This window comes from Manihot esculenta, chromosome 15, assembly GCF_001659605.2.
Source record: "Manihot esculenta cultivar AM560-2 chromosome 15, M.esculenta_v8, whole genome shotgun sequence".
Classification (NCBI taxonomy): domain Eukaryota; kingdom Viridiplantae; phylum Streptophyta; class Magnoliopsida; order Malpighiales; family Euphorbiaceae; genus Manihot; species Manihot esculenta.
Genome location: NC_035175.2, coordinates 6,030,586 through 6,050,383, shown reverse-complemented (window position 1 = coordinate 6,050,383; position 19,798 = coordinate 6,030,586). Strand labels below are relative to the sequence as shown.

At 28.9% G+C, this 19,798-nt stretch overlaps 2 protein-coding genes and 1 pseudogene across 2 annotated transcripts; all 3 read right to left on the bottom strand.

Annotated features, from left to right (window-relative positions):
* Positions 1–565: 565 nt before the first annotated feature.
* Positions 566–1,256, bottom strand: LOC122721929. Its single transcript, XM_043951122.1, has 2 exons — positions 669–1,256; positions 566–607 (listed from the first exon to the last, which is right to left on the bottom strand). The coding sequence occupies exons 1-2, from the start codon at positions 1,254–1,256 to the stop codon at positions 566–568; spliced, it is 630 nt and encodes a 209-aa protein (XP_043807057.1).
* A 6,765-nt stretch (positions 1,257–8,021) lies between these two features.
* LOC122721896 lies at positions 8,022–10,876 on the bottom strand (annotated as a pseudogene).
* Positions 10,877–15,709: 4,833 nt separating this feature from the next.
* On the bottom strand, positions 15,710–18,660 carry LOC122721908 ((-)-germacrene D synthase-like). Its single transcript, XM_043951002.1, has 7 exons — positions 18,474–18,660; positions 18,080–18,344; positions 17,619–17,988; positions 17,311–17,529; positions 16,764–16,902; positions 16,401–16,649; positions 15,710–16,231 (listed from the first exon to the last, which is right to left on the bottom strand). The coding sequence occupies exons 1-7, from the start codon at positions 18,603–18,605 to the stop codon at positions 15,947–15,949; spliced, it is 1,659 nt and encodes a 552-aa protein (XP_043806937.1). The 5' UTR covers positions 18,606–18,660; the 3' UTR covers positions 15,710–15,946.
* Between the last annotated feature and the right edge of the window lie 1,138 nt (positions 18,661–19,798).

The following is a 19,798-nucleotide window of genomic DNA, read 5'->3' as shown; positions in this document are numbered from 1 at the left end:
AACTCAAGTTTAGTGCTATTAAAAAGGGCGAATGTATGTAAATAGCTTGAATTTAAAAAGAGTATATAAGAATAAAGATAAATATAAGTAAATAGTTTCGATTGAAGAAGAGTATATAATAATAAATAGTTTAAATTTTGTATATATTTTATTTTTATATAATAAAAAAATGAAATTAGTCAATAAATTTATTGAAATTTTAATTGGTATCGATTAATATATAATAAATTCTATAATTATAGATATAGTAAAAATCTTGTATTCTTTAACAATAATTTAACATGAAAATTTGGATTTATTATTTTTTTTCATTTTGAGTATCAATTATTATACTGCACAGATTTTTTTTATTTTCGGTTGACCTCCATTTTGCTCGGTTTTGATTACAACAGTAGCTAGGTTTTTTTTTTTGAAATAACAAGAAAATTTCATTAATTCAAAGAGAACAAAAAAATAATGTGAGGAGGAGAGATATCAATCCAAACTCCTTGACCTGACTCAGAATGAGCCGATATTGCTAGAACATGAGCAACATCATTCGCAGATCTATGAACAAAAACACACTTTACTTCCTCATAACTAGATAAAAGCAGTTAACAATCTTGAACTAAAAGGCCAAAAAACGATAAATCATCTAACAAAACACAATTAACTGACATCACAAGTACCTGAGTATCCAATTCGAAAAGAACTCGATCCCATCCACACTCTTTAATCCAGCTCAATGCTTCCCGAAATGCTATAGCTTCAGCACACTTTGCATTCATCTGGCTATAAAAAGAGCCTGCTCTAGCAGCCACAAAACTCCCATCATCCTTCCGGATTACACAACCGAAACCTACCGAACCTCGTTGCAAGCTTAAAGAGGAGTCAATGTTCGCCTTGATCCAACCGTGCGGCGGAGGAGACCAGATCGGGCGAGCCGGGTCGACAATGGTGCTTACTGAGGACACGACCCGGGCTGCTTTCCATTGTTGCAAAAAATTCAGAGCCATGAAGAACACACCACTCGCAGTCTGACCCTGGCCCTTCCATACAACATTGTTCCTATTTTGCAACAAAGCCCATAAGATCATTAGCATAAGGGAGGCATTTTCCACAGAAGCAGAAGAGAAGGCTAAAGAAAACCACTCATTTAAGGAAGATGCAGAAGGCGCAGGCCAACCCAACGGCGAGCTTAACCAGCAGCTGCGGGCAAAAGGGCACTGAATCAGAATATGCAAGACATTCTCAAGGCTACATGACACATCGGGCATGAAGGATCAACTGGGACTCTTTTGGACTGAAGTGACGAGAGGCAAGGGACAACATTAACTAGAGCCCGCCAGCAGAAATTGAGCACTTTTGGGGAAACTTTAGCTTTCCAGAACCTTTCCATATCTCGTTCCCTTTCCTATGTCGAAATTTATCAACCAGGAACTTTAGCTAGGTTTATTGGTTTTAGTATATGAAACAAAAGAGCCGTTAGTATTCTAAACATAAATTTTACTTCCATTTTAATTAAGGTGGTTTAATGTAGAATTTTGTTGATATTTTATTTTTATTTTCATTACTTTAATTTATTTTTTGATGAGATTTTTATTTTATTTGTTGATTTTTTTAAAATTTTAAAATTATCAGCTCCACAAATAAATAAATAAATAAATAAATGTGGCTGGAATTATTCTAAGAATGGACACCACACAAATGGGAGCTGTCGTGTAAAACGTGAATTTGAGGATTTCTGATATTTCATTATTTCGATACTATTCATGGTTACTGTTTACTATACTTTTAATTTTCTTTTTATTTTGATTATTTTAGACTGATTGTCCTTATCGCTGAAGTTAAAATCACAGTATCTACAAGAAAGTTGTAATTCTTTCATTTAATATCATATAGATTTAATTTTTCTCTCTCATCAAATTTTTAAATCTTTTTAAAGATTTAGAATTTTATTCATTTGCGTTGCCCATAAAAGATAATATTTGAATCTCACCATCGTCAAAGTCTTTACAGCGTCTCCTTATTAGATTTGAGGTTTGTTTGCCGTTTGAATATTAGGGGGAGGTATTTTTGATATTGTTCATCAGCACTGTTCATCGATACTGTTTATGGGTACTTTTCATGGATACTTTTCGTAGACACTTTTTATAGGTACCGTTCATGGGTACTTTTCATATGATCATTTATTTATTTTGATTGTTTTAAATTGATTCTCCTTAACGCCGAAGTTAAAACTACCGTATTCACAAGAAAATTATAATTCTTTCGTTTAATATGATTGAGCAGAATTGAGTCGTGATTCCTTTATTAACACAAAATTGAAATTCATACAAATTCAATTAAAATTACAATAAGATGTATCAATAAAAATGGACTCATATTTAGGCCAACGAGAACATGTAGCTTCAAAATTTTAAATTATTTAGAGTATTTAAATCATTTTTTCAATAGAAATTATTATTAATGCACAGATTTTTTATATTTTCGGTTGACCTCCTTTTTGCTCGGTTTTGATTACAACAGTAGCTAGGTTTATTGGTTTTAGTATATGAAACAAAAGAGCCGTTAGTATCCTAAACATAAATTTTACTTCCATTTTAATTAAGGTGGTTTAATGTAGAATTTTGTTCATATTTTATTTTTATTTTCATTACTTTAATTTATTTTTTGATGAGATTTTTATTTTATTTGTTAATTTTTTTTAATTTTAAAATTATCAGCTCCACAAATAAATAAATAAAAAAATAAATGTGGCTGGAATTATTCAAGAATGGACACCACACAAATGGGAGCTGTCGTGTAAAACGTGAATTTGAGGATTTCTTATATTTCATTGTTTTGGTTCTATTCATATTTGAGTACTGTTCATCGGTACTGTTTATGGATATTGTGCTTTTGATTTTTTTTTATTATTTTAGATTGATTGTCCTTATTGTTGAAGTTAAAATCACCGTATCTACAAAAGAGTTGTGAATCTTTCGTTTAATATCGTATATATTTAATTTTTTTCTCTCTCGTTAAATTTTTAAATTTCTTTTGGAAACTTAGAGTTTTATTCATTTAGATTACCCATAAAGAGTAACATTTGGATCTCACTATCGTTGAAGTCTCCACACTGTCTCCTTATTAGATCTGAGGTTTGTTTGCCGTTTAAATGTTAGGTGGAGGTGTTTTTGGTATTATTCATCGGCACTGTTCACTGTACAGTTCATCAGCACTGTTCACGGTACTGTTCATCAGCACTGTTCACGGATACTTTTTATGGGTACTTTTCGTAGGTACTGTTTATAGATACTGTTCACGAGTACCGTTCACGGGTACTTTTCATATGATCATTTACTTATTTTGAATTGATTCTCCTTATAGCTGAAGTTAAAACTATCGTATCCACAAGAAAGTTATGATTCTTTCGTTTAATATGATTGAGCAAAACAAAATAAAAAAGTTGTACAGGAGAGTCGTGATTCCTTTATCAACACTAAAATGAAATTCAAACAAACTCAATTGAAATTCAAACAAACTTAATTAAAATTAGAATAAGATGTATCAACAAAAATGGACCCATATTTAGGCCAACGACAACATGTCCCTTCAAATTTTTAAATTATTTAGAGTATTTAAATCATTTTTTCAATAGAAATTATTATTAAATCTTTAAACTTTAAAAAAATTTATTACTTCATTCCTATATAAAATTTATACAATTAAATATTTTTTTTATTTTATAAAATTAAATTCTTTAATCATTTTATCAAAAAATTTATCAATCTATCTTAAATATTTATATTATGTAATTCTATAATTTTAACTATACATATTATTTAGTATATATAAATTTAAGTGTTTATACTATTTAATTTTGATGACGAAAGGTAAAATAAATTTACTAATAATTTTTTTGATAAACTACTAAAAAATTTAATTTTATAAAATAAAAAGATATTTTATTTTAACAATTTTGATATAGAAATAAATTTTATAATAATAAATTAGAGATGTTAATTTTTAATTTTTATATTATATAATAATTATTATTAATTTATTATTCGTAAAAGTTAAGGTTAAAATATTTAAATTTTACAACACTAAAAATATAATAAAAAATCAATAAAAAGTTTGAAAATTAGTTCAATTGATTGAATCGATCAAATAAAATTAAATCAGATTGGTTAGGTTTGATTTAATTTTCTTATTTGATTTTCAATTATTTTTGTTATAGGTTACAGAAAGTAAATAGTTAATATAGGAAGTAAATATTAATAGATGTGTCAGTTGCTTAATCGATCAAATAAATAGGACGTTGTTGTTAAGTCATTCTAATTTTTTTAAAAAAATTTTACATTATTTTCACAATAATTTGTATCAAAATAGTTGTTTGAAAGTTTCGCAACCACAAAATTTCAAATGGAACATTTTAATGAAAGAAGAGAATAAAAAAATAATTTTATTTATTTATTTTAATTAAAGATAAAATTAGATTGCATTGGTTACTCTACTAGCAAGCCTAATAAAACACCTCACAACAAAAGAGTTTAAAATCCTCACAAAACCAAGAAAAAATAAGCCTAAAAGTCCTTAAAAAAAAAGTAGCCTTAAAAGCTTGAGCGTCTTCATCAATAAAGAACAAGAAATTATAGTGATTCCTTCCTCAACACTAAAATGAAAAAAATAAAAAAAGATATATCCACGAGAGAGAATTGTGATTCCTTCCTCAACACTAAAATGAAATTCAAATAAATTCAATTAAAATTAGAATCAGATGTATTAAAAAAATGGGACCCATATTTAGGCCAACGAAACCATGTACTTGAAAATTTTTAAATTATTTAGAGTATTTAAATTATTTTTTTAATAAAAATTATTATTAAAATTTTGAACTTTAAAAAAATTTATTACTTCTTCCTATATAAAATTTACACAATTAAAATATTTTTTATTTTATAAAATCAAATTCTTTAATTATTTTATCAAAAAATTCATCGATCTATCTTAAATATTTATATTATTTAACCCTATAATTTTAACCATACATATTATTTAATATATATAAATTTAAATATTTATACTATTTAGTTTTGATATAAAATAAATTGATTAATAAATTATTAAAAAGTTTAATTTTATAAAATAAAGAAATATTTTACTAATTTGATATAGAAATAAATTTTATAATAGTAAATAGAGATGTTAATTTTTAGTTTTTACATTATTTAATAATTATTATTAATTTATTATTCATAAAAATTAAAGTTAAAATATTTTAATTGAATTTTAAAAATTAAAAATGCAATGAAAAAAATCAATGAAAAGTTAAAAAATTAATTCAATTGATAGAATCGATGAAATCAAACTAAAACAATGCATTTTGCTTTTTGACAAAGAATATGGTTGATACAAAGTCAAAATTTAGAGTTTAAATATTATTTCTATTGTATATTTTAAAAGAGTTAATTATAATTAATGATGTTAATAAAATGTTAATAAGAAATTTTAAATAAAATTACATAAATGTCTATTATTATATTGCTTATAACATAGTAAACTTATTATTTATTTATAAATAAATTAACTTTAAAAAAATTAGAATGTTAATAAGAAATTTTAAATAAAATTATATAAATATATATTATTATATTGTTTATAACAACTAATAAACGTATTATTTATTTATAAATAAATTAACTTTAAAAAAATTATAATCAACATTTTTAATTATGAATTATAATTGTTGACATTTATATATGGGCAATTTAAAAAAATAATATTGATAAACATACAAAATATATAGATATTATTTAAATATTTAAAAATATAAATAAATAATATCAAAAAAAAATTAAAAATTTTATATTAGCATTATTAAATTTTGTTGATCTAGTTACATCTAATCCTTAATTAAAAATAATCTCTATTTTATAATTTTTATCTATTTTGTTTTTTTATATATATTTAAAAAATATTTTTTTTATTAATTTTTACTTATATTTATTTTAAAAATATCAAATTTTATTATTAATTTATTATTCATAAAAGTTAAGATTAAAATATTTAAATTTTAAAAAACTAAAAATTCAATGAAAAAATTCAATAAAAAGTTTGAAAATTAGTTCATTGAATAATCAAATAAAATTAAATCAAATTAATTAAATTCGATTTATTTATTTTATTTGATTCTTAATTATTTTAATTTAATTTAATTTTAAACTAAATCTATTAATTACTGATGATTAGAAGGCACTCTGTCTCTAATTATAGTCGTGTAAAAGTAATTTATATAAAAAGAATAATTTTAAAAAAGTATTATGTTAGGCAGGAGATTAAATTAAAGGCTAAGACGATACAGTTTAGATTGAAAAACTAATTAAATTTATTTAATTTAATCATTTAATTCAATTTAATTTTAGAGAAAAAAATTTTAAGTGAATCATACTGACGTGGAATGAAATTAAAACAATGCATTTTACTTTTTGACATAGAATATGGTCGGTATAAAATCAAAATTTAGAGTTTAAATATTATTTTTATTGTACTCATAAACTTAATTCGGTGATAAATTATATTTGAATAAATTTAAGAAATTTCAAATTTTATTTATGTAATTTTTAGTCTCTCATTTAAAAAAAAATATTTTTATTGTATATTTTAAAAGAGTAATTATTATAAAAGTAAAAAGTAATTAATAGTGCAATAATTAATGATGTTAATAAGAAATTTTAAATAAAATTATATAAATATCTATTATTATATTGTTTATAACAAGTAATAAACTTATTATTTATTTATAAATAAATTAACTTTAAAAAAATTATAATCAACATTTTTTACTATGAATTATAATTGTTGACATTTATATATGGGCAATTTAAAAAAAATAATATTGATAAATATACAAAATGTATAGATATTATTTAAATATTTAAAAATATAAATAAATAATATCAATAAAAAATTAAAAATTTTATATTAGCATTATTAAATTTTGTTGATCTGATTCCATCTAAACCTTAATTAACAGTAATATCTATTTTATAATTTTTATTTATTTTATTTTTTCATAGATATTTAAAAAATATTTTTTTTATTATATTCATTTTAAAAATATTAAATTTTATTAAATATCAAGAGATATTTTGAAAATTTTTTTAAAAATAAAATAAAAATAAATAGAATATAATAGTTAATTTATATATTATATAAAAAAAAATAAATGATGATTTTAGAATAATCAAACAAAATGAAGGGTTAATTTTTCTCTAATTAGCATACAATCACCGTTAATAAAATTTTAATCTGCATCACTTAGCACTCAGCAGCAGTCAATAACTTAGCGGAGCGCCCCGCAAAACTTAGTGTCGTGGATCTGTATCAAGCAGCAGCAGCCTGCCTCACTCTAGGTCAACCCTCAATGACCATAAAAAGGCTATAAGAATAAAAAATATTACTGGATTAGAATAGAAAGGATTACTGCAAATATAAGCGATAAAGATGGTAATACATGACACTCATAGATTTAACTTGATAGTAATTGCATTTCAATAAATATGAAAAATTTTATATTTTATTTTTTTAATTTTTAATTTTGAATTTAAAAAAAATAACAATACATATTATTATGTGTTTTGAAGTTTTACGCTCGTATGAAAAAGTTCAATTAATTAAGGGCTCAAGAAAAAGTTAAATTAATTAGGAATTAGGATAAGTGTTATTTATTTTAATTTATATATGCACAAATTTAATTAAGAATTAAAATAAATGCTATTTATTTTAATTTATATATACAAAAAATAATGAGCGGTTAGAAAATTTTTTAGTATATAATAAATTTATATATATTAAAATTAGGTCAAACAGTCTCGAAATTGGAAAAATAAAGACAAGCCGTGAAGCCAACGCTGTGGAAAGACGAAAAGAGTGTGTCATGCCATTAGTGGTACTGCGCCAAAGCTTATTAAGACAATTAGTATTTGTAAGGCCTCTTAATTGAATACAGTTTCGGCCATTTACTTTTTAATCTAAACATTAAATTGATTCGCTCATTACTTTCAAAATCTGAAATTTATTATCCTACATAACATACCATGCTTAATTTTAATTAATCCAATGAACACAAAACTACAATGCACGTGTGTTCCACATAACAGTTGAAAACATAAAGCATCCTCTACTTAGTAAGCAATTGGAAAGAATATACTTCTGAATCTGATGGGTTCCCAAGTGCACAGCAAATAAAGAACTGAAAGTAATCCTCTAAAGAAACAACAGTTACTATACAGAAAGAAATCATCATTCAAGTGATACACAGGATTACATTGAAATGAATTGTAGACTTGCAAAATCGTTCAACCCTCTAAACGTTGCATGACAGTTTTATAATTATCCTACAGGACTGGACTACCCCGATTATGGAAAAGTTGCAGGTAGTTATTGTTGTACCTATCAATGTCCACCTCCTCTGATATGACATCAATTCCAAGCAGAAGCAGATATCAAATTCCTGTTCTTCCAGCCCAACAACATAGCTCCGTCCTTCTCCACCAGCGTGTAATGTTCCGAGTAACACCTCAGCAAGCTCCTTATAACAGAGTTGACATAGGAGCTCAATGGGTATTGCCGGAAACCAGCCATTATGAGCCTAGACTTCCACTTGCCGAAGAGCTCATGGCGCTCCACCCTCTCCTTTCCCTCGCAAGCAATAACATTCACAATATCCTTGGCTAAACAATGCTGCTCCACGCCAATACGATCCTTTTGGTCCCTTGGCAGTGTCACGACTATGGACTCAAACATTGCCAAGTAGTAGTCCAGAGTTTCTATGAACCTTGTGAGAAAAGGAGTTGTGTTTGTATTTGATTCTTGCTCCACCAATGTTACCGCCTTGGGATTAAGTGATTTGACCATTCGAAGTAGCCCATCCCTTGGATTACTCACATCAACACTTTCATCAGGAGTGTGATGGAGCTGCAAGGGGAAGTTCACTGCCAGAGCCTCCCCAGGCCTTATATCAAGCATGTCCGGTGTGACATCAGGAGCAAAAACTGGCACACCATGAAACTCTATATATAGGGATATTAAATTTCTCAGATATCACAGCTAATCGTCTGTGAACTGCCTCTAAGCCATCACCACGGGCATGTTTATTAACAGGATCATCAATACCTGTAATACGCACATGTGGAGCACCATCTGGCTTTGCTGCAAGAGCTTGGAGGAGAGTTATCCATTGGGTACCCTGAGCAATTTGGAAGTCTATGATATGGATCCGCTCATCATTTTTGCATGCTTCAGCAATGGCTCCATTGGCTGTCATGTAGCCAAACTTCAGGTAAGGACAAATTTCATATAGGATACGCATATACGACAGCAAGTCATTGCTTTCAGGCTCTCTACACCTAAGGGCACGGTAAATGTTATTGCCCGATAGCTCCTTCCTTGCTACCAAGCCTTCTACCAAGTATGCACCAAGGCGCTGGATTGGCTCTCCACCAATAGACACTGCAATTCTAGCCTTTCCAATCAATTTATCAAAATCATTGATGTTGTTTTTGGCCAGAGCTTTAGGGCAAGCAATGAGCAATTGCTTCAGGTTTCCTGGTGGAATACTTTGAAATTTTGCTTCCTCCATTTGTTTTTGATGTTCCTCAATAAGAGCACCTTCATCTGATTGCCTCTGCCCAGAGACAACAGATGGCCGTTGCCGAGGTTGAATCACACAAGAACCATGGTGGTCCTGGCTCCAAGCCCTAGTCGTCTGACCTGATGTCTGTGGTCTACTACTCTCCCCCAAAGAAGTATCAGACATAGTTATGTCTTCATCATCAGGTGCCATTAGAGCAGTCTCCAATTGCAGCAATGTGTATTTTACATTCTGGCTAGAATTTGCATCTTGCAACAATGTGGGGCTCAGCTGATGAAAATGATTACCAGGTTCAAGTGAAGAGTTACAAGAAGGGCTGGCTCCTGAAAGATTATCAGTAGTACTAACTGCTCCCTGCTGTCGCTCAATGTGGTTATAGTATCACAATCAAAATGATTCGAGAAGGGTGAGCTGGGTGAATTTCCTATATCAAATTTGAAGGACCCAAAGAGTCTATTAGGTATTGAAGGAGAAATTTGATAAGAAGATGAGTAGGATAAGCCTGCACCAGTGACACTGTATCCAAAAAGCTGGTGTGATTCCATGCTACAAGTGTAGCATCAGTTGTTCAACTACTGATTCAGAAGTGATAGGCTGTGCTGTTCTGCCCACCAGTAGGTTTAGAATCCTTTATGCAGAACTAGAACTTCTTGTTTATTTGAAAGCAATAACAGCCTGTAAAAACAAAACAATCTAGAATAAAGAAACAGCTAAGTCACAGTTTTAATCAACTTAACAAGTGACACCATGATTATGAAATACTGGATTACTGATTACTTCAAAGTAAGATTCTCAAGAAAGCATGCAAGAGTGACACAAACGTTAACAAACATTCTGAACAAGACATCACAAATTGAAATTAAATTAAAGCATGCTTCTAGGCTCAATAGAAGGTCGTAGAATCATGGCATCATGAACTGCTTGTATAACCCCATCAGCTCCTGCTACAGTAGTTCGGTTGGATGAGTAGCTCGCAAAGAAATTTACTTTATACAACAGAAATTACAATTTACAAAATACATCACATTGAATCCCAAGTTGGTTTAGGATAAAGATCATGTGCCCTTTATAGGTGTCTTGAACACTACTCCCCTTGAGCTAATTTTTTAGTGAGTTAATCCTGACTCAAATTTAATACATCCAATCGTACAACATGAGTAATTACTCCTAAGATCCCCTTGTTAATTTCCTAATGAATAATTCTTCATTAATGTGATGTCTAAAGTATGAAATCTAAGAACAGCAAGCGCGCGCACTAAACCCCGTGTGTCATATAAGTAGAACATCAAACTTTGAGCATATCAACTATCTGTGTGCTTTTTATGAGTTTTTCTTTTATGCTTTGAGCATATCAACTATCTGTGTCATATAAGTAGAACATCAAACTTTGAGCATATCAAGTTTTTCTTTTTTACCCCAACAATTTATGCTTGTGGTGGTGGCGGATATAAATAACTGACGTGTATTAGGAGCTGATTTGCAAAGGTAGAAAATTCTTCCAATGGGAAAGCAAGAGAATGACAATTTGCCACAAGGACTTAGGAATGAAGGAATAACTTTGAAAGCAAGAAATACCAGCATGCTTGCAGCAGAAATACAAATATCCATAGTTAATAAATGGAATGGAGCACTCGGAAGACCTCTCGTTTGTCAATTTTTCAAGGAATCATTTTTCATTCAAACAAATAGAGCCTAAACTCAAAACAAGCATAATCATTCAACAATTTTAAATACCCAGAAAATCCAGCATTAAAAACAGAAAATGTCTCCAAGATGAAGCCTAAACCAGCAGTAAACATCATTAAGTTCTACTTCTGCATCTCCCGTTTAATTTTTCTAGAGCTCGACCAGGATACAACACAAATGATATCATAAGCAACACTTAAACCGAAACTCGAGATGAATACAGAGAAAACAAACACCAATATATAAGATGCAATCAACTTCCAATCGAATTAAGCCTATTAACTTAATTAATAAATGAAACATAAAAGAAAGAAGAGCAGCAAATGACATAATTACCTGAAACTTTCTGCGAAGCAGAAGGACAAACAAAATTTGTAGTCTTTGCTTGAAGACTACTGCGACTTCTATGGTCCGGCTTTTCGGCCTTTAAATTTTCTTTGAAAAAGAAATCCTGGAGGCGATTGAAGTTCAAGTTGGTTGCAGAGTCTTGTTTTCAAGAGAGTTTCTGAAAAACAAGGAGCCAAGTTTTCAAGTTCATATAAAGATTAGAACAAAACTATAGAAACGGAGCGAGTTGACGGATATTTCATACGGAATTTTAACGGAAACTTAGTAAGCTCGAGGTTCGAAGAGGGCTCGTTATTGCGCAGCGTGATTAACGACGTAACCGCGAACGTCGCCGACCATTTATAAGAACTCTGATGAACATTCTTGGCTCTTTCTATTCCTAATTTCATGTCTGCCATTCCACATATTAATTAATTAATCAAAATCATAATAAATTTCAGATTTAATTACAATAACCATAAGTTTATGTATAATAATTTTGCTCTTTAATAATTTTTTTATTAATTTATTCATGAGGGTAAAGAGGACAGGTCGATGCTTCGAACTATTTTAATTTTTTTTATCTGATTTTACATGGAGACACGAAAAAAAAAAAGTAAAAAATGTCTCTTTAATCCGAGTCACCATCAATTAAATAGTAATATAAATATGTTATTAAATAATATTTTTTATTATTACGTAAATATTTCCATTTAAAAAAAAAGTAAATATTTCCATTTAAATTGTTATTTTGTTATATTGAGTTTATTTATTAATCTATTAGTTTATTAAAACGGTTTAATTCTAAATTTATAATTAATTATGTCTTAAATATTATTTTAATAATAAAATTAACAATTTTATTCTTAATTACTAGGTCAGAAATATTAAACCGATCACTAAATTACTAATGTCTAGACTGTTTTATCTGATCATATCCTTCTATATTAGATTAATAGATTATTTTATATGTCTAGTCGTCAGGTGGTCTAGTCATATTTTTTATATCTCGTTTGATTGTCTAGTCTAATAAATTAATCATCTGATCGTAACCTTTCATACTTGCTACACCTCGTTTGATCGTCCAATCTAATCAATTGATCGTCTGGTCGTAGCCTTTCATACTTGCTACCCCTCGTATGGTCATATGATCATCCATTAGTTTATCAAATCGTCTTGTCTGCCGGTATACTTCTATAAACTCTAATACCATGTTAATAAAAAAAATAATACTTCTTGTATATATTGATCTAATACCATGTTAATAAAAAAAATAATACTTCTATAAATTTAAATTCATTTTAAATTTAATTATAATTATTTAAATTAATTTTATTAAAATTCGATCGGATCAAATACTCGTAAATACTCAATTTGTGGTGGATTCTATTACAATGCAAAGGATAAATAAAAATTAAATAAAATAATAAAGACTTAAAATAATAAATACTTAAAAAAGCTGTTTGTAAAAAAAGAAAAATTATTGTATAAGTTTCAGATCATATAACAAAATATTTATATGCAACACCCTTAAAAGTTTACAACTATTGACAACTATGGTGTAGTAATTTTTTACAATTTGACATAAAATTAATTAATTCTGAATAATTACAGCAATTGAGTGGTTGAATCTTGTGTAATTGGGGGAATGACTGATGTGAAATATTGATTAGTAAATAAAGGAAAGGAAAAAAGGAAGCAACCATTGTTTGTCTTGAGAAAATGGCTTGCCACCTTCTCCTGTTGTATTAATATTTTCTCCGTTAATGACTCAAACTACAATCAATTAGCTCCTTAAAAAACTTATTCAAGGGATCACAAAATCATAATTAATTGTTCATCCACAGGAGAATTTATTTGAGCAAAAATTATTTTACTATAACTCTTTGAATATATATAACAATTATATTATAAAATTTTTACTGTTTAAAAAGACTAAATAAATAGTCACCTTATTAAGTGATAAATAAATATCACATTATTTTTTTATTTATTATATACACAAATAAATTAAATATAGGATAGTAATTTTTTTTTTTCAGAAAAATCTTTTGAAATGGCTTGTTCACACAGTTGAAGAGAATATATAATAACATTAAAGAAATGGGGAAAACATCGCGAATGGAGGAATCTTAAGGATTCTGCTTTAGGCATTCATTATCACAAAATGGATAAGATTAAGGCAGAGAATAAAACAAAAAGATCTTAAGATTTGCTTTCTTTTAAAATGCATAAGCACACATATCTAGAAGATTGAAGAGGAGAAATTGAATTTGGATTATAATTATATTATGGAATGAAATTGGTTTCTCTTCTGGGGATTCTAAGTAGTTTCACATGTCCAGTGACTATCAACACATAAATTTTTGTCAGCTGTAAATATGAAGGTGAAGGATTGTTATGATTTATGATAACACTGGAGCCGAGTTTGACTAGTAATTTTTAAAAGTAAAATTTGAAAGAAAATGAAATTAAAAATCTCTAATTTAACTTGCTAAATTGATGGGTTGATAAAATTTTTTTAAAAACTTTTAAATATTTGAAAAAAAATATTATCTTTCTTCTCAAATAAAAAAAATTATTAAGATTTAAAATTATAAAAACAGTATCTTATAAAACTACATTTCAGAAAATTTTAGTTTATCCTGCATCCTTCCAAATAGATAGTAAAAAGGGTGAATTTATTAAACTGAAAAACAAAGTTTTGGTCTCATTTTGGGTCAAAATAGGACGTAAGACTGGGCTTAGTCATTCAAATAATTTTCCATATTACAAGTTGAGTCGTCCAACTCAAAATCCATCACCTTTCGAAACATTCATCATTGCCTTTTCAAAGAAAGCCCATACCCACTTCGATTGCATGCTTTACTTTTCAAACAAGGCCCAACTGCCAATGGAATTGGGGAAGTTGATTTGGCCTCCTTCAGTCGACCTTAGCATTCATATGGGATTGGGAGACTTCCCAATATTCCTTTTGGTACGGACTTATTGTTTTTATTTATTTAAATTATCATAGGATTCAGATATGTTTTCTGGCTGCATATAATTGGTCTAGCCTTTTAGACATGCGTCCAAAACAAAAGGCCACTTCTAATTAAGGAGCTAAAGTGTGGAGGGAACAAATGCACATGCTGTGGGTTGCAACCTGATCCTAAACATCTGAAATCCGGTTCACTGTCTGCAAAATATCACGACCATGGTGTGGAACGCCTCCAGGGCCCAAGCCAAGCTGGTCAGCACAAAGTAACGCAATTGCCACCCCGAATTCGCCGCACTGCTTTGGAGCATATCATCAATGCTTAGCTTCTCCGGCTCCGAACGTTTCAAAGAAGGTTGAAGCAGCGTTAACCGGAGCTCTGGATCTGAAGATGGCATCATAGCCATTTTTTTATTTATATCGGTTTTTCGCATGCACCAGTATATTTATTGGTAGAGATTGGCGTATATACATAGACAAGAAATAGAGAAAGACTCGGATAAGGCCATGGCCCTGAACCATTGTTCTTGAAGCAGTGGGTCAGTAGACAAGAAGTAGAACCAGCCGTTGATATCGTGGTACGACTGCGATGCGGATAAGCTACGATTACTAAGTGAGGCTCTGTCTGCAAGGGAGTGAAATGTTCAAATTTTTGGCAACTACAATTTTTCTTTTTTTTTTTTGGCAACTATATATATATATTAAAAGAAAAAAAGAAAGACGGCAAGGAAGGAAGAAACTTGTAATATTGAAAATGTTTTTCTTTATTTTATTTTTAAAGAAAGATCGACTTGCTTTTCTGACTCTCCGATTTTTTATCTCCATTTAAATATATATATATATATACATATATATAACATCAGAAAAATATTAATAAAATACATAATTAGACTCAATTAAAAACTATTTTTCAAGAAAATGTTTTGTGTAAAATATTTTTCAATAAAATAATTTATTTTTTTATTATTTAATTTTAATTTAAAAATAAAATTTATTAATAAATTTATATATAAAAATTTCTGATTTTAATTAAAATAATTTATTTTTTCTTTTAACTGAAATTCTTTTTAAATTTTTTTTAATATTTTAAACACTAGAAATTACAAAAAATATTTTTCGTGATAAACTCAAAAAGGGAGAGCTTCACTACCCCGACAGGCACTTCTTACACATTATAAGTTACATGCAAACATTGCAAACCAATTGAAGTTTTCATTTCAAGCTCCTTTAACCGGACCGGATTCATATTTGCCCATATTCTTAATAGTCTACCACACTAGCTAACCACAACATAATTATAAAAAACGACACTTCCTAAATAACCCCACTTGCTCATGTTATACAGGATCCACGAGTAGAGAAGACACAAAATCTTTTAACACTCCAGCATGTGTGTAGCCATCTTCATTCTTGTACACAACATCCATTACTCGTGAAAGATTGAGAATTCTCGTTAGGACATGCATAGGGACGGAAGTCGGATACAGACACTCTTCATTAATATCCTTCCATGCACTTACAACCCATTTTTTAAATTCTTGTACAGCTTCTTCTTTCGTAGCTCTATATTGTTTCATGTAGCACTCAATGCTGGACGCCGAGTGTCCTCTCTTTTGCTCAAACTACATACATATACGTTGAGATGAATTACTTGTATCATACAGTAGGGTTGGAAAATAATTGTTTAGTTCTAACCTTTTTGCAATTAATCTTTATATTTTATGGATTCGTGCCTCTAACTAAGTCTTTTATCTCCACAATTCAATTCAAAATTCTAATAACTATAGTTACCTCGTGGGATACAATGTCATCCATGAGTCTAGCAATGATTTCTGAGGCTGTAACCATCTTAGGTTCAGTAAATAACCAATCAAATGAGTCTTTTGTTACGATATCTCCCATTCCAACAAGGGATGTAACTGCCATTAGTGCATAGCCTGAGGTAGTTAATGCGATGGACATGTACTCCTCTGTCGTCGGTAAGTGTTTCTGGTGGAACCATATGGATTCCATGAAGTAAGCTCTAACTTGATATTTCATCTGAGAAAACAAAGGAATTGCAAACCTTCTTAAACAATTAATAATATTTTCATCTTTCATATAAAATTATTATGAAAATTTAGTTAAAGGGGTTTCAATATATATTCGACTTACTGCTTCTTTAGCATAATAAAAACGGTATAATTTTTCTTGATCGAACAAGTTTTTTTCAATTTCTGTATATACATTTAGAAATGCCTTGTAATATTCTTTCATGTACTCTGGCAGCTGATCTATTGCGCTAATATCCCACCTGAAAAAGATTTTCAGGATAACATAAGATAGAAATATCACACCCGAAGAAGATAACATAAGATAGACCCCATATATTGATTACAATAATTTGTAGTACATGTAAATTGAAGTTTTTTTTAAATCATGCATTATTAATAAAATATCTTTTAAATCATGTAATCTGAAAAAATATTTTTAAATGTTGTATCAAACGGTGTATATTCCATGTACACTTGTTCGACACCGTTGGTTCAAACATTAAGCTCCCATGCCATTGCCATTCTATCTTTTAAGATAATTCAAAAAAATATTTTAAAATTTTATATTATTGTTATTCTATAATAATAGCCACACAAGGAGGTTCCTCCCTCGCAATTCCATCGAGGGGATGAGGGCTATTGTGCGAAGAATTGGAGCAAAGTCAAACCTTTCGACTGCTGCTGTAAAGAGCTCAAGTTCTTCAGGTGTTCCATATACATCATAAATATCGTCCATAATTGAGGTCATAGCAATCACTTTGGTTAGAATCCTTCTAGCCGGAGAATATTCAGGCTCAAAGTAAACCCCCAAAATCCAGAAGTAGCATTCGACAATTCTGTCTCTTGCAAAAGGAAGCTTGTTTGCAAAGTCTAATTCTTTCCACCACCTAATCAGAAGAATCAGTTCAACTAATCATACGCAGTGCACATGCTAAAAGGGAGACGTATAAATCTTGCATTATTGTAGAGCGCTTACTTTGCAATGTCACTCAGTTCCTTCTGATGTTGTTTTTGCAATATATTGAAGTCCAACTTAGCAAAAGATAGCAGAACTGGATTACATGAAGATTCTCCTTCGTAGATAGAGAAGTAACGCCTTGCCTCTAGTCTGGGCAAGCCCTTCCGAATAGGCTGCTTTAAAGCATGGGTAATTTGCGGTGCGAAGGGCATACCTGGGGTAACCATGGACTCAAGGTGAGCAGTAGTGAAAGCTAGTGCTTCTTCTAAAATGTCTTCTCCGTGCACCCTGAGATGCGTAGCTTCATACAAGCTTAGCATTCCTCGGTGGTCATTGACAAGGGCATCCTTGAAGTTCCCTTGGCTGTCCTTGAACTTGTTAAAAACATCTGCATCAAGATGAAATATAAGAAAATTCTTCACATAGCCTACACAAATTAGAACAACCGACTAAGGGAAGGAAGAGGGAAGAGTACATACCACTGGACATGTTGTAGCCTTGTTGTCTAACCAGCCGAAACTTGAGAGCAATTGCATATAGGTCATTAATATGATCATCAGATTCAGAGCTAATCTCTTTTAGAATTTCATCAATTTCAGTTTCAAAATGGTAAGACACGCCGAGGCGCTGGATTGAATCGATCAAATCTATTTTGTGTGAAAGTTTATCCACATTCATCATCAGCACACTCCTCACTTCTTGCTTGAGTTTCGCATGATGTTCATACATTCCGTCATTTGTATTCTACGTCAAAAAAGAAACAAGAGATAAGCACGTGCACATGGGAAGCTTCCTATATATATATCCTCTTTTGATTAAATTATTTGTTATATGTGATAACTGATTTTTGAAAAAATAAAATGACGTTTTCACCTGCAGAGAGTGATAGTTGTTTGAAAGGAAATGGTCCCCCCAAATGCTAGGTTGATAACCTGCAGATCGACGTTTAACATCAGCAGTTTTGGCATTGGGAGGGTGAGCAGAAGCTGAAATTTGAATCTGCATTTTCTTAATCTGATGCGGGGTAAGTGGTTGTAATAAAATGATAAAGATCTGCAAACTTCTTGCTTGCGAAGCTGTTTGGGTGAAGCCTTATTTATAGCCCAATCTGAAGCTTTACGAGATTCCCAAGTTAAAAGGGAACGTGTCTTTTTTCTTGAAAAAATATAATTTTGTTAATAATATTTTTAATATTCAAATTTATTAATAATATTCAAGTGTTTATATATACATAATCATATAGGAACAACGTAATCGGATTTACCATGGGCAATGGGCCACTTGTGAAAATTAGGACAAAAGGTAGATTATATTTTACTGTTTTTCGCATATAAAACATTAAAATTTAATAAATAAAAAACTATATTATAAACATAAAAATTTATTCATAATTATAATATTTAGAGACTAATCTATAAAACTATATGAATAATTTTAATTAAAAATATAAAATTTATATCATAGTACTATTTTATTAATCAAATAAAATAAAAATGATTAAATTTTAAAATATAATAAATTAAAATATAATTTTTTTAAATACTAAAAAAATAAATTATAATTTATTAATAATATTTAACGATATTAAAAAAATCACTTTATTAACTATATAAATGTATAAAAAAATTTTATTATAAATTAAAATATAAAATTTACTCGAAAAAAAACGTTAAATCATATGATAATTTTTTATAAAAATAAATTCATGAAATTCTTTAGTGGTTTGGATATGCTAATTCAAATAATTTTGTGGATTAAATTTATTCATATTTATTATGAATTAATAAGAATAATTATATATATTTATTATAATATATTTTTAATTAATTATTGATATGATCGAAAATGAATCGAAAATAATTAATTAATTTAAAAAAAATAAAGTGAAATAGTTGGGGCTTACACTTTGAAAATTGGAGTTTAATACTTTGAAAATTGGAGTTTAATATATTAAAAGGAGCGAATGCAAGTAAATAGTTTAAATTTGAGAAGAGTGTATAAAAATATCAGCGAATATAAGTAAATTGCTTGAATTTAAGAAGAGTGTATAATAATAAATATCTTAAATTTTGTGTATATTTTATTTTTATATAATAAGAAAATGGAATTAGTTAATAAATTTGTTGAAAATCTAATTGAAACTAACAATTAAATAGTAAATCATGTAATTATAGGAATAGTAATACTACAATAATTTG